We start from the raw sequence: 12,860 nt of genomic DNA on the forward strand, positions 1-12,860 counted from the left end.
CTCTGAGTGCTTGTTTAGATATATATATATATATATAAGAAAAAGAAACCGAATTTTTATTTTGCTATGAGGGAAATATTTAGTAATGTTAAATTTGTCACTGTGATCAGAAAAATTTGAGAAATTATCAGTTCGATTTCCTTAAATCGAGAGTAGTTCGTAAAATGCTGGGAATTGCACGCTTGAGTACAGAATAGAGATGAGTTTTGGCTCGCTTTTGGAGGTCCGAGCCCGAAGAATTTTCTTTCGAGGCCGCCCCGAGATATTGGCGATCGAAATAGGCTACAGGTGTAGAGCAGAACTTTCAGCAACACTTCCCCACGTTTTCACCACTAGCGTGTGAATCGTTAAAGGAGAAGGCCTAGTTTCTGTCTTGATTTTCAAATAGATTAAAAACTTTTAAGTTAGGAAATTATATGGAACTGAAAACTGCATTAAGCATAGTTCTAAAAGAAAGCGTCGTGGAAATTAAAAATAAAAAAAAGTATATCGGACAATAAAATACGAAAAAGAATTAGAAAGGAGGAAATATCGTTGTACATTCCCATACAACTGAAAAGAGGAGGAGAGGGAAGGAGGAAAGGTCAAGACATAGAATCGGTCTTCTTCCCAGATGACGTATTAGAGCGTTGCGATCGCGAATACGTCAGATAAAGGTCAAATTCTCGCTATTAGACCTTTGCTGCCTTAAAAAGGAAATTAGTCAGTAAAACCTTTTTATCATAGTTAATTAATAAGTTAAACCTTTTTTATAATTAACAATTGTACTAAACGTTTGTTTAGAAGTAGTAAAAAAGTTTATGAAAATTTTATCATGAGTTCGAACCCGCCTGAGCCTGAAAACTTTTTCTTGCAAACGAACCCGTGGCTGCCCCGGGCTTTCGTACTCGGGCTGAGCTCGTCCCAGTTCTAGCACGGAAATTTTTTTTCATTGAATTCGGCGCAGTATGCACGCACGGGAAATCCGCGAGTAATTCATTCTAAAGACCTGGATATGTAACTTAGGTGGCGACACGCCGCCATTTTGGTGATAACCGCAACTCTCTTCTTATGCTTACAATGTAGAAATACGGAGTTTCTATTCTTAACGCCACTTTTTATTTATTAATATTTTCATATTCTTGAAGATCACTAAAATATTTACAATTAATTTTTCTTCTCTTAAAATTCATATATTTTGTTTTTATTCGATTCAGTGAAGGTAGGTAGGTAAGTACTTTATTTACGTTGCACTAGAACTGTAAAATTTTATTCAGTGGAAATAATGCCCAAAAGTTAAAGATTTCTCATTTAGTCTTTTCTAATCTGTTACAATTTCTTATTCTGAACTCTCTGAAATTTGCTATCGTTTTTTTTTTATAAGATTCTAATGTGAGAATTTTTAAGTGGTATGATTTCTGTTTTAAATCATTATGAACATTACGTTGTACTAGAACTATACAATTCTATTATGTGACAATAATATCCAAAAGTTGAAAGATTTCTCATTTCGATTTTTTTTCCCCTAAACTCTTTGAAATTTGCAATCGTTTTATTATATAGTTCTGATCTGAATTTTTTTTTTTTTTTTTTTTTTTTTTTTTTTTTTTTTTTNTTTTTTTTTGAGAAGAAAGTGGTATGATTTCGGATTTAAATCATTATGAATATTATCAATAGTGTTCAAAGAAAAAGATTTTCTCTCTCTATGGTACAAGTCTTTTCTTACCAACTGTTATTTGGTCATTTATAATAAACAATTGCTAAAACTTAAAGTACAATTAATTAAATTTAAAATAAATCTGTATTAAAATGTTAGGTGCAAATAAAAAAATTTAAAAGTATTTTAAAATTGATAATTACTTTTTTAAATCTTTAAAAATGCGTGTATCAATTAGAAAATAAAACATGTTATGAATATTAAACCAATAAATTCACTTAAACAGCATTAAGAATTTTATTTTTTTTTCCAAACCCCTTGATCTTTTCTTTAATAGCATTATCTTATCATCCTCTTGCATTACAAAAATAAGAGTTAAAGCTATTTAATTTATATAGATTCCCTATGATTGAGACGTATTAGTTGAGCATTTATAATATTGTATGGTAAATATTTTATTTTAATAAGTAATTCTTGATATTTAAAAGAAAAAACATTTTAATTTTATCCATTTTTTTTCAGTTATAATATTGAAATATTTCAAATATGCACTGTTATTTCCCTCCACGAAAAAAGAGAAACTTATTATTATTTATTTAATTAAAAATAATCCTTACAAAAGTAAATATTTGTAATAGTAATCAGAATTAAACCTATAAACACAGATAATTTTACAAGTGTGTTATTATTATTTACTCAGTGAATTACTTTTTGATAAATGGAATGTAAATAAAAGAAGTTAGTGTTTTTAAAGGATGTTTGCTTATTTTTACAAAAAGAGGAAAGAGGGCGCGGGATTAAAAGGGCAAGCAGGGCGGACCAGCCTTCGAAAAACGATTAGGGAGAACACTGCTGAATTATTTCAAAATTTTTTGAATTGTACTAAATTTAGTTATCCAATAACTATATTCATTCAAATAAAGAAAAAAGACAATACCAATAGAATTTTGTGTTTTATTAATGAGTAATAATTTTAGTAACATATCTTTAAAGAGAAAAATGTTTGCCATAATCATTAGTTTATTGAAATAAACGTTTTGTTCTTATACAAAATAAGACGAAGCAAATTAAAACTATCAAGGCATAACTCCACATAATCGAACGAATTAATGAGATGCCTTTAGAATTCATTGTAAATAAAAAAAAATAAAAAAAACTACGTCAACAATTCATATTTAATCAAAATTAACTCCCTGTAAATGATTTATAAAAAAAACATGATTTTGATGACTTAAAAAAACTATATTTTATTATAAGAAGGAATATAGTAAACATCATTGACTACGACTGTATTTAATGAATAAAATTTCTTTTATAGACTGATGCATCATTACTTTTAATTGAAAAGTATCTTTTTGCTTATTGCAAAACCAAAATAAGTTCTTTTAAGAATGCTGAAAGATTTATGCAGCGCGAAGATTTATTGCCATCTACAATATGCTTTTTAATTTGTGCCCTCATATTTTTTAGCATTTTCTTTGTATAAAATTAATATGTTCCCAATGCTCATAGTTAAATATTTTATACTTAAAATAATAAAAGATAAAACAATGAAAGAACATTTTAGAGGGTAGTTTATAAAGAATATGCATAAAGAAAAAGAAGAACGCCTTTTTAATTGACATTTTAAATGCTACATCTTATCGTATTTCTGAAACAGCAACTCTCATTCCAATACTTTTGCTGGAACATTTTTTTTAACTTTGCTTTCTTGTAAAGCTAAATGTTTCTTTTCAATTAAAAAGTTAATCTGTAAGTAACAAAATCACCAACTTCATCAACAAGTTGCAGCATTGAGGAAAATTGCTGAAATGTTCTACAGCAGAATTTAAACATAAGAAATTAATTCTTCGTATCCAATTTTGCTTTCAGAACTTAATCTTCATTCAGTCTGCAAAGATTTTAAATGTGGAGCAGAATATTAAATATTTCTTTTGAGACATTAGTTAAGCAATTCACATTGCTCTTAACCACTTTTAACTTTGACAACACTTGCATGCCTCGATTCTGCAGTTTAGTTTCGTCAAAGCTTGGCGCACAATGAGCAGAGCTTGCTTCGACTTCTTAAAAAAAAAATCGAACGCAATGGACGTCACCGTCGAAACTAGTCAACAAAATGGCGTCTGTTTACACATGTGATCGCGACAGCACATCTAAATCGAACGCGGCATAGAGGTCTTGGGGAAAAAATGACGCTACAGGTAATCCAGGGCTTTAGTTCTGTACAGTCCGGACGTTGGTATGCCGAAATGGATTGTGGTTGATTAACACTGTTAGAAAACCCCGCTTTTTGACGCAATAACAATCCATTGTGACAATTAGCATTCCAAAGAAAAAAATCTCATTTTGGACAAAAGAAAATTAAATACTTGTCACAATCATTCACTCAAAAAAACACTTTAAGAGCTTTTAAAAAACGGAAGAGAGTACATTTAAGCAATTTTTAAAAACGCTACGCATCCTGTTGATTGTCGGGTAGAATATGAAAAGTTTTTGTCTTTTTTTTTATTTCTATAATAAGTGATATTGAACAACTTTTTACTATTAAAAAAATGTGAATTTTCCATGAACAGCGCTCGTGTATATTATAATGATGAGTCATATTTTAAATTTTTTTTAATTATAGGTTTTTTATGAAAAACACTACAGTAAACAGTAAAGTTTGTAAAGTATCTATTTGGAAACAATACTTAGGAGCATTTTTTAAAAATATACATCGAAAAAAGAATAGCCTATTACTCTGTTGTCCCCAAGTCTTTCATGAGGGTAGGAATTTAGAAAAAGGTTTTTTGAATTTTTTCCAAGTTTTCTTTTTTAATAAAATTAAATTGTAACAGGTTTTTAACTTCTCTCTATAAAAAAATAATTTTATTGTCTCTACTACACATAAATTTTTTAATTTTATATCTTTTAGTTTTTATATAAAGCCTTAAGATACATTTGTTTCAAACATGTTTTGATTGAAAGGAATAAAAAAGAAATTTAATTATTTGAGTGTTCCCCCCCCCCACCCGTCCATGTGTATTAAAATTAACTAGTTTGAAAAACAAATATTGAAGAGTTTGTTTTAGGCTAGCTATTTTTTTAATTTTATTTATTGTGATTTATTTATTATTTTTATTTATTTATTTTTAATTATTATTATTTTTTTTGGGGTTAAAAGGTAAAGCTTGCATGTTGAATATTAGAGGGCTCCATCTTGACCTGACCACAGACAGGGCCATATGCTATTAGTTTCTTCCCAATGTGGGCTTAAATGCTCATTAGTAATAATAAAAAAAAATTATTTCTCCAAAGCGTATTAAGTTTACAATTTTCTGTTGTGTTAAAATTTTCATATAAATACTTTTTTAATGTATATATATATTTTAATTTTAACATGCAAAATTTTTTTTATCAAGATATATATTTAATAAATGTATTATTATAGAAATTTTTGTAATTTTTAAAATTATAAAAAAATAATTTTGGTTTAATTATAAAAATGATTTGTAATATTTTCATAATTCGCGATCGTAACGCTGGAATATGCGATCTGGTGGGGAAGACCGGTCTTTACCCTCCCCCCTTTCCTCTCTTCAGATGTATAGGAATGTACCATGATATTTTTCTTTTTCTTCTTATTTCTTGTATTTCATTGTCAAAAATATTTTTATTTTACATTTCCACAATGCTTCCTTTTAAAACCATGTTCAATGTAGTTTTTCAGCTCCCTATACTTTCCTAATTTAAAAGTTTTTAATCTATTTGAAAATTAAGACAGAAACTAATGTACTTCCTGCTCCTCCAGACGGTTGCCATAGGTAGAAAGTTCTATTCTGCACCACCTATTGCCCATTTCGATCGACAATAAAATGGCAATAAATCTTACATAGGGATCATTATAAATCTGTTTAATAATAACTGGATTTATAGTTAAGAATATAGTTATAACACATTTTCTCCGATCTCCTATAAAGAGACTCAGCTAAAATTTACCCCTTTATCTTCCACATCACAAATTTGAACTGTGACAATTTTGTGAATCTCTTTCAGATGATGATCCTCATGTGTGTTGTAGTACAAAGCAGTTGTTGGCATTTCAAGAGCAAATGGAAATGGTGGAAGCTTTGGGCTTCCTTCGCTGTCCCTCCTGCCACCAAAACTTCCGACGCACCATCTGCTACATGTCTTGTACACCGTGGCAGAGCAGGTTTGTCCGACTCCTCCGGAGTGACACGGTCGAAGCATTCGGTGATGAGCCCGAACACGAAGTTGTAGAAGAAGTGGAATATTTTATTTCCAAAAAGTATGCTATTTAATGCTTCAGATAAGATAATTTATTATTATTGTTATAATTATTATTATAATTATTTATAATTATTGTTTCAACCTGATTTAGCAGTTTTGTTGAATATGTAGTGTTGTGTCATTGAACTATAGGGTTAACTCTATTATTACAGTTGTAACATTCCATATTTTAAATGTCTTTTACTTCTTAAAAGAAGTAAAACAAAATTGCTTTACTTTTGCTTAACTTTGCTTTTACTTAATGAATTTTTTTAAAATAACAAATAACTCTTTGTGTCAATTACCCCAAACTTTATTAACTTTCATAAATTAAAATTTTTTTAAAATTTACAAACTGGCTGTAACAAACAGAAAACAATGCATTACCACCATAACAGCCAATTTTTAATATATCTTATTTACATTTACCAGCCCATGTTTTGTATGAATTTCTTTCGTTCCTAAAAAACACTTTCAGTTATTTAGATAGAGTTTAAATTCTTCATTTATAATAATCCTAAAGTAAATACTCCTAAAGGAAAATAAAATTGCTTACACAGATTGAATCACTTTTTCTTTCAACTCTTTTTTTTATAAATTTAGCTGTAGTTGAATTGTTGTAGAAATATTTTTCTACTGTAGTTTGGACATTAAAAAGTTGCTTTCTCTAAATTGAATTTGAGTTATGACCCTAGATATTTTCCCTTACTGAAAACAAGATTTTCTTTATCTTACTTAGTAAGAAAAACTGTTTAGCACTGGATATTTTTTTTTGTGTGCCCAAAATTGTCTTTTTGTTACTCCGTATTTAATATACAGGTTATTCAAACAGCATGGAAACAGTCAAATATCTAAAAGAAAAAATATACACTGGATAAAAATCTTAAAATATGTAGATAAAATATTTTTGAAAGTTCAATTCAATGTTGTCAAACTTGACTCCCCTTTAGGGGGGGGGGGAGGACAACTTCAAATTCATAAACATGATTCCCTATTTTTAATTGAAGATTTGTTTCTCCATTAAAAAGTAGTTTTGCCTCTAGGTTTTTAAATTTTGGTTTGCAGATAGCACAATATGCTGTAATGGACAAAAATTATCTATATTCCATATCTTTCAAGCACTCTATGTATGAGACTTATGTTAACCATTAACTTGAATAAGAAGAACAATAGGTGGAGTTAATCTTGAATAGTCATTTTTCCATTAAACTAATTTTATATTATTTTATAAATAATTTATACATATCTTTAAATTGAAAATGTGGAGAAAAGTTTTGTAAAAAATTAAAAATAATGTATTTGTCAACAGGCGGTGATGTTTGCACAGACACTCTGATTTATTTTTAAGACAATATGTCATTAAATACACGAAAGGTTGCAAACACAAGTAATAACTCTTAAGTGTGCCATATTAATAAGTGAATTTTTTGAACAAAGGGGTCATAAATAAGTCATAAGTCCAGACATTTCTAATAGTAAGATTTATGTTCTTTTGTGTTTTTAAATAGGTTTTAAATTGATGTTGCAATTTGTTAATCATACAAACTTCGTACTTACCATTTATGCATGAAAAAAATGAGTCATAATCAAACCTAATTTCTTAGATATTGTTTTCTTTTCAAACAGTTCGTTATCACTTCTTTGCAATATATACTTATTTATTACTTAAAAAAATATTCAATTATATTTTTTAAAATTTCCTTTTTCATTTCCTTTTTATAATTAGTAGCTGTCAGAAATAGTTATAAATTATAGTAGGGGCAAATTTTAGTCAAAAAATTTTTTGTTGATCACTATTAGCTTCAAAACAAAAAGATTTTTTAAAAAAAAGTTTTACTTTAAGCATGTGCAGTTTTTTCATCCTACAGAATTAAAGAATTAAAATAGATTTGTGTTTAAAGCTTTTTTATTTTGTTGCAATGTAGACTTAGCTCTTTGATGCTGTAACAATAAGATAAAAATAAGTACAAATTGTGATGTTTTCTTAATTACTTCAGATCCTGTAGTTAAAAAAAGAGAACCCTTTAAATACTAAGAAAATGTGATAGTTTTTTCAGTAGTAAGGTATTCTGATTTTATGTAACCGTCGTTGAACATCTGACCCCACTTTTTGATTTTACGGTTATTCTTACGTCAGCACTGTAGTCGGTGCAAGCCGGATGCAGAATTCGTATCGACCAGCCATCGCTTAGATTCGAACCCGGTTTACCTCATTTGAAGGCAAACGCTCTATGCCTTGAGCCATTATGACTCCTTGTATCCTGATTAATAAAATGATAGATCATAGTTCAAACATCACTTGATATTAAATTTTGTAAATGCCTAATTTAACGATTAGGCTAAGGAGAAGGTGCCTATAATTTCATGACGTCTCTCTTCAAACTATTATTAAACCAAAATTATTACATTAATAGCTTGAAATCTATTATTATATAATATCCCTCATTTATATGAATACCCACCAAACAATTATATTAATTCAAACTAGTTCGTTTTAAATGCCCATATTACTTTGAAATTAAAATTTTTTCTCTCTCTTTTTTTTAAAAATAATTTATCGAAATTAGACTAGAATTATATTAACTGGTTTTGAAACCTGATTGTCTTACTATTTGGGCTATATAAATGACTTTACATGTATGTTAATTAATCTAACTCCTATTTTTATTTTTAGGTTTGCCTATGCTTTGTATGATTCTTGTGAAGGACTTCAAGGTTTTTTCCCAGGAAAATACTTTCTGGATTTTGGGTGTGGCTCTTGGGGAAGATCTGGTTGTAGTCCTGAACGGTGGACCGAATACATGGGCTCCACACCCGACGAAGGAGCCTACTCGCCTTTTAAGACTATATATAGTATACACCTTGAAGATACTGTGGAAGTGGATAACAGAACATACAACCCTATGAAAGCATTTCACACTAAGTTAGTGACTTGTATTTATATTAACTGCAGAATTTTCCTCTTGTTTAAATAATGTCTATTAATAAGTGGAAGCTGTTAAGGTTCCTAAGGAAGTTTCATTTGTTAAAACAGTATACTTAAGTAAGAAAGTTAGCCCTTATAAGTATGTAAAAACTTCAATTGTTGTTATCTTTGATCCAATCTACATCTATTTTTTGGCATCCTTCGTCATTACTTAACTGGAACATTTCACTTTTGGGCAAATTTCTTCATTGAATAATGAGGGGTTTTTCGGAATGTAATAGAACAGGTGAAGATATATTTTTAGGAATTACAAACATTTAGTCTATTAAACTACTATTGATTTTTTTGTTCAATTTTCTTTCCAAATCTGCTAAAAAATAACTGCATTATTGAAAATATACTTTTTGAATTTCATACTTTTTTCTAATGAAACTTTAAGCCTGTGAATTGATAAATTGATAACAATCAAAGTCAGTTCTGGCAATTTTAATTTTTTTAAAGTTGTTTACTGAAGCATCAAAGATTTGTAAACACATTTTTATGGCCTACATTATTTTAATTTAATATACCAGTTTTATTTTTTGTAATTTAATCTCATTCAAACTTTTTGTTACAGCTTTTCAAGACCTCAAAATATTTGTATAAATTGTAAGGTCTTGTCTAAATGTTAACAAGTGTTACTGTGTAGATTACCTCTTCAGATCTGCAAATTTAAAAACTTCCTATTCAAAATAAATAACTAGAAAAATGAATAATTATAAATTAACTAAATTTGATTTGGTCATCATAAATTGTCATTTGAACAAAACCCTTTTTAAATTATATATTTGCTATAAAGAATTGATTCATAATTCTTTTATAATGTATAGATTAAATGATTTTATGAATAACACATCTTTTAAAACTATTTTCTTACTTTAAATTTTTAGCTTTTTTAATTGAATTAAATAATGCATATCAAGATATATTATGTATAGCATAAATTTTTTATTTATGTAAAATTTTAATGCGAATTTTAAGAACTTAGAGAAAAAAAAAACAAGTTGATTCTTAAAAACGCATACATTTTTTGATTTGAGAACCTTTGGTTATTTGTAAATAAGAAACATTAACTTAATCAATTATCAGTAATTAATTTTAAACAAGGTGCTTTTAGTAGAAAAATGTTCTGTACATTTTTTACCCTGTAATGTAAATATGCATATAAATTTGTAAATGTAAGTATGAATGTAAATTTGTACATCTAAATATGATTTTACATTTTACACTGACATAAAAAATCAAAGCATGTAAAATTCAATGCTTTCAAAATTTTACCTAGCATGTTCTTTCTACGAAGCTCTTTAACCCTTATAAACAATTGAAGAACATGATTGCTAACATTTTGAAAAAGTTTTCATTTCTGAGGGTATGAAAATGAATACTAATTTCTTCTGTCGTATATTTGAATGTTTTTTATTTCTAAAATGGTAAAAGATATTTAGTAGCAGCTTTCTATGCCTTGACTGGTTTTCCTATTTGTAGTTAAATATTCTGTAATATGTTCTTCACTAAAAAATCTTAATCATCTGGTGTGTGTGTGCAGGTGTTCTGAATCCCCTGGCCCAGGCTTTGATAAATGCAGTTGTAATGATTGTCCTGATGCGTGCTCTTCCGGTGCCATGACACCACCTGATCTCCCTCCCATTCCAGTGCCATTTAGAATTTTAAATCTACACGGTGCCACTGTAGTTTCCATTTTTATTTTTTTCTTGATCTTTTTCACCATGACATTTATATTCTGCCGTCACCGTAAGGCAAGTCTTTTACGTAAGTACTAAACTTATATGGTCCTACATTTTATTTTTTTTATGTAAAAATGCCTTTTTCATAACTGCAATGAACTTAAGTTTTATATCAATTAATAATAAGTGAATTATTTCTTAAGAGTAATATCCATTAATATTGAAAATTCAATTATCAATTATAGTACAGTGATATATATGTAATCATTTATATGTAAGTGTATGTATAATTTTTTTCAAATTTAAATTAATTTGAAGTTATGCACCATTCTCTCTTTTTTAATAAAATTAAAGTATTTCCAACTTTTCTGAGGAAATACTAATTTTTTTACTGCATAAATTACTCGCATCTTAAGTTTTTAAATAAATCCTATAAGTACCTTTGTTTTGAACGTGTTTTGATTAAGGAAGATTTTCCATAAAAAATGTAGAATGTACTTGTGTGCAAACAATATCAAGGGCAAAAAAAAAAAAAATTTGTGCAGTTTGCATTTTTATTTAATTAATTTACTTGGCTACTATTTTATGTAGCTAAAAGTTTTATTTTCAGCTGATTATTTGAATAAAGTTAACCTGCATTCTTAGTCTAGATATGAAGATGAATAGCGTGTTTATGCTTGATCATTGACTTCAATTAATATGTGTCACGTATTTCATCATATATGTATGAACATACGTCTATATGCATGAACAAATGTCACAGAACATTCTCACAGAGCATTTTGAGAATATAGAACATTCTACGACAGAGAACGAGTCTCTAATGCTGAGCAATCTAAATTAATTTCCGGTGCAGTTAAGAACTTATTACCTTTTCAATACCTTGTTATTTGTATTACTTTAAGAACTTCATCGTATAATAATACCTTAGAAATTGAATAAAATCAACTGTAGTAGAGCTGAAATTAGTTTTTAAATTTAGTATTTCAAATGTTCTTATTTAAGGGAATTAAAATGATGTTAGTGTGAAAGAATTCATAATCAATTATGCAATTAATTTTATCTCTTTGTATTATCCATCCATGTCTTTCAACTCTTTCATAAACGTCCATTTTAAATCAAAAATTTCACATGCTGTGAACAATTTTCGATTCATTTTGTTGTTATTTATATATAATTTAACATGTAACCAATTAAAATTTCTTTGTTTAGAATTTTAGCTTGTTAAATAAAATAATTTTAGTAGGAAAAATAAAGAATATAGGGTTTAACTATTTAGAACTAGTTTATCTATTTTTAAGGAATGCAAGCTGAACGGTTGTAATTATCTAATGTCTTGTTAGATTAGTTATGATTCTGTTCTTGAGGTTCAGTGGACCAGTGCAAATTTATTTCTTGTGATGTTTTAGTGATTTTGAACCAGTTGACTAGTTGTGCATTACATAATCTTATTACTTTCCTTATTAATTATTTTTATATTTGCACATTAATTTTTTTAAAACAAATTTTGTACTTTAAACTTAAATTTTATAAAATGTATCGATTTTTACAGCTGCGGAATTACTAAATGAAATCAATCCACCTGGTGTCAATCTTGGATCTCTAGAAGAAGTTGAACCTTTAAGATCAAAATTTCCTAGTATGTATTTTTCTATAAAAAGAATTGTTTCGTCAATATTTACTTACAATGAAAAATTTAATATTTTATGTCTATAAACATTTTATAAAATTAAAAAAAAAAATATGGGAAGTTGCTGAAATTTGTATTTAAATAGATTATTTTGCAATTACTTTTAATTTCTAGTTTTTTTTAAATTGTTAACTTTTGATGATTTTTGTGCTTCTTATTTTGAGGAAAGTGTTGATGTTATTTAATACTATTAAAATATTTATATAAATACAGATTGCGCTGTAATATGATCATAGATTCATTTTAAGTAGAAGTGCTGCACTTGAATTGTATCTGTTTGTCTCAAAATAGGTATTTTAGCATAAATTTTCTCTAAACATTACTCAAATTTATCTTTGCTTTGTTCCAATCTCTTTCAATATTTCAGGTAGACTTTGCATAAAATGAAAGTTTTTTTTCCCAATCTTGCTTACTCTCAAAGAAAAGAAGAAAATTTTAATGAAAATAAATATTAGTTATATTTATGAACACTTGAACTTTATATATTCAAAACCAGGGAATTTTTCAATGTATAAAAATTTTGTGTACATCGAAATTTATTCTAAGCGTTACTAGATTAACTAGCACTAGAGTTAGTTTGTGCCGATACCTTCAGGATTATGCTTTATGTTAGAA

General features: G+C 27.8%; 1 protein-coding gene across 2 annotated transcripts in view; it reads left to right on the forward strand.

The window, feature by feature from the left end:
- The window catches only part of LOC107447565 (NPC intracellular cholesterol transporter 1), a 98,131-nt gene that overhangs the window by 45,388 nt on the left and 39,883 nt on the right, over positions 1 to 12,860 (forward strand). For both annotated transcript variants that reach the window (XM_071181910.1, XM_043049807.2), the window contains exons 3-6: positions 5,672 to 5,924; positions 8,580 to 8,828; positions 10,417 to 10,640; positions 12,108 to 12,194. In XM_071181910.1, coding sequence (XP_071038011.1) covers positions 5,672 to 5,924; positions 8,580 to 8,828; positions 10,417 to 10,640; positions 12,108 to 12,194 — 813 coding nt within the window. The remainder of the gene's footprint in view (positions 1 to 5,671; positions 5,925 to 8,579; positions 8,829 to 10,416; positions 10,641 to 12,107; positions 12,195 to 12,860) is intronic.

The sequence above is a fragment of the Parasteatoda tepidariorum genome, chromosome 6 (genome assembly GCF_043381705.1).
Source record: "Parasteatoda tepidariorum isolate YZ-2023 chromosome 6, CAS_Ptep_4.0, whole genome shotgun sequence".
Taxonomy (NCBI): Eukaryota; Metazoa; Arthropoda; class Arachnida; order Araneae; family Theridiidae; genus Parasteatoda; species Parasteatoda tepidariorum.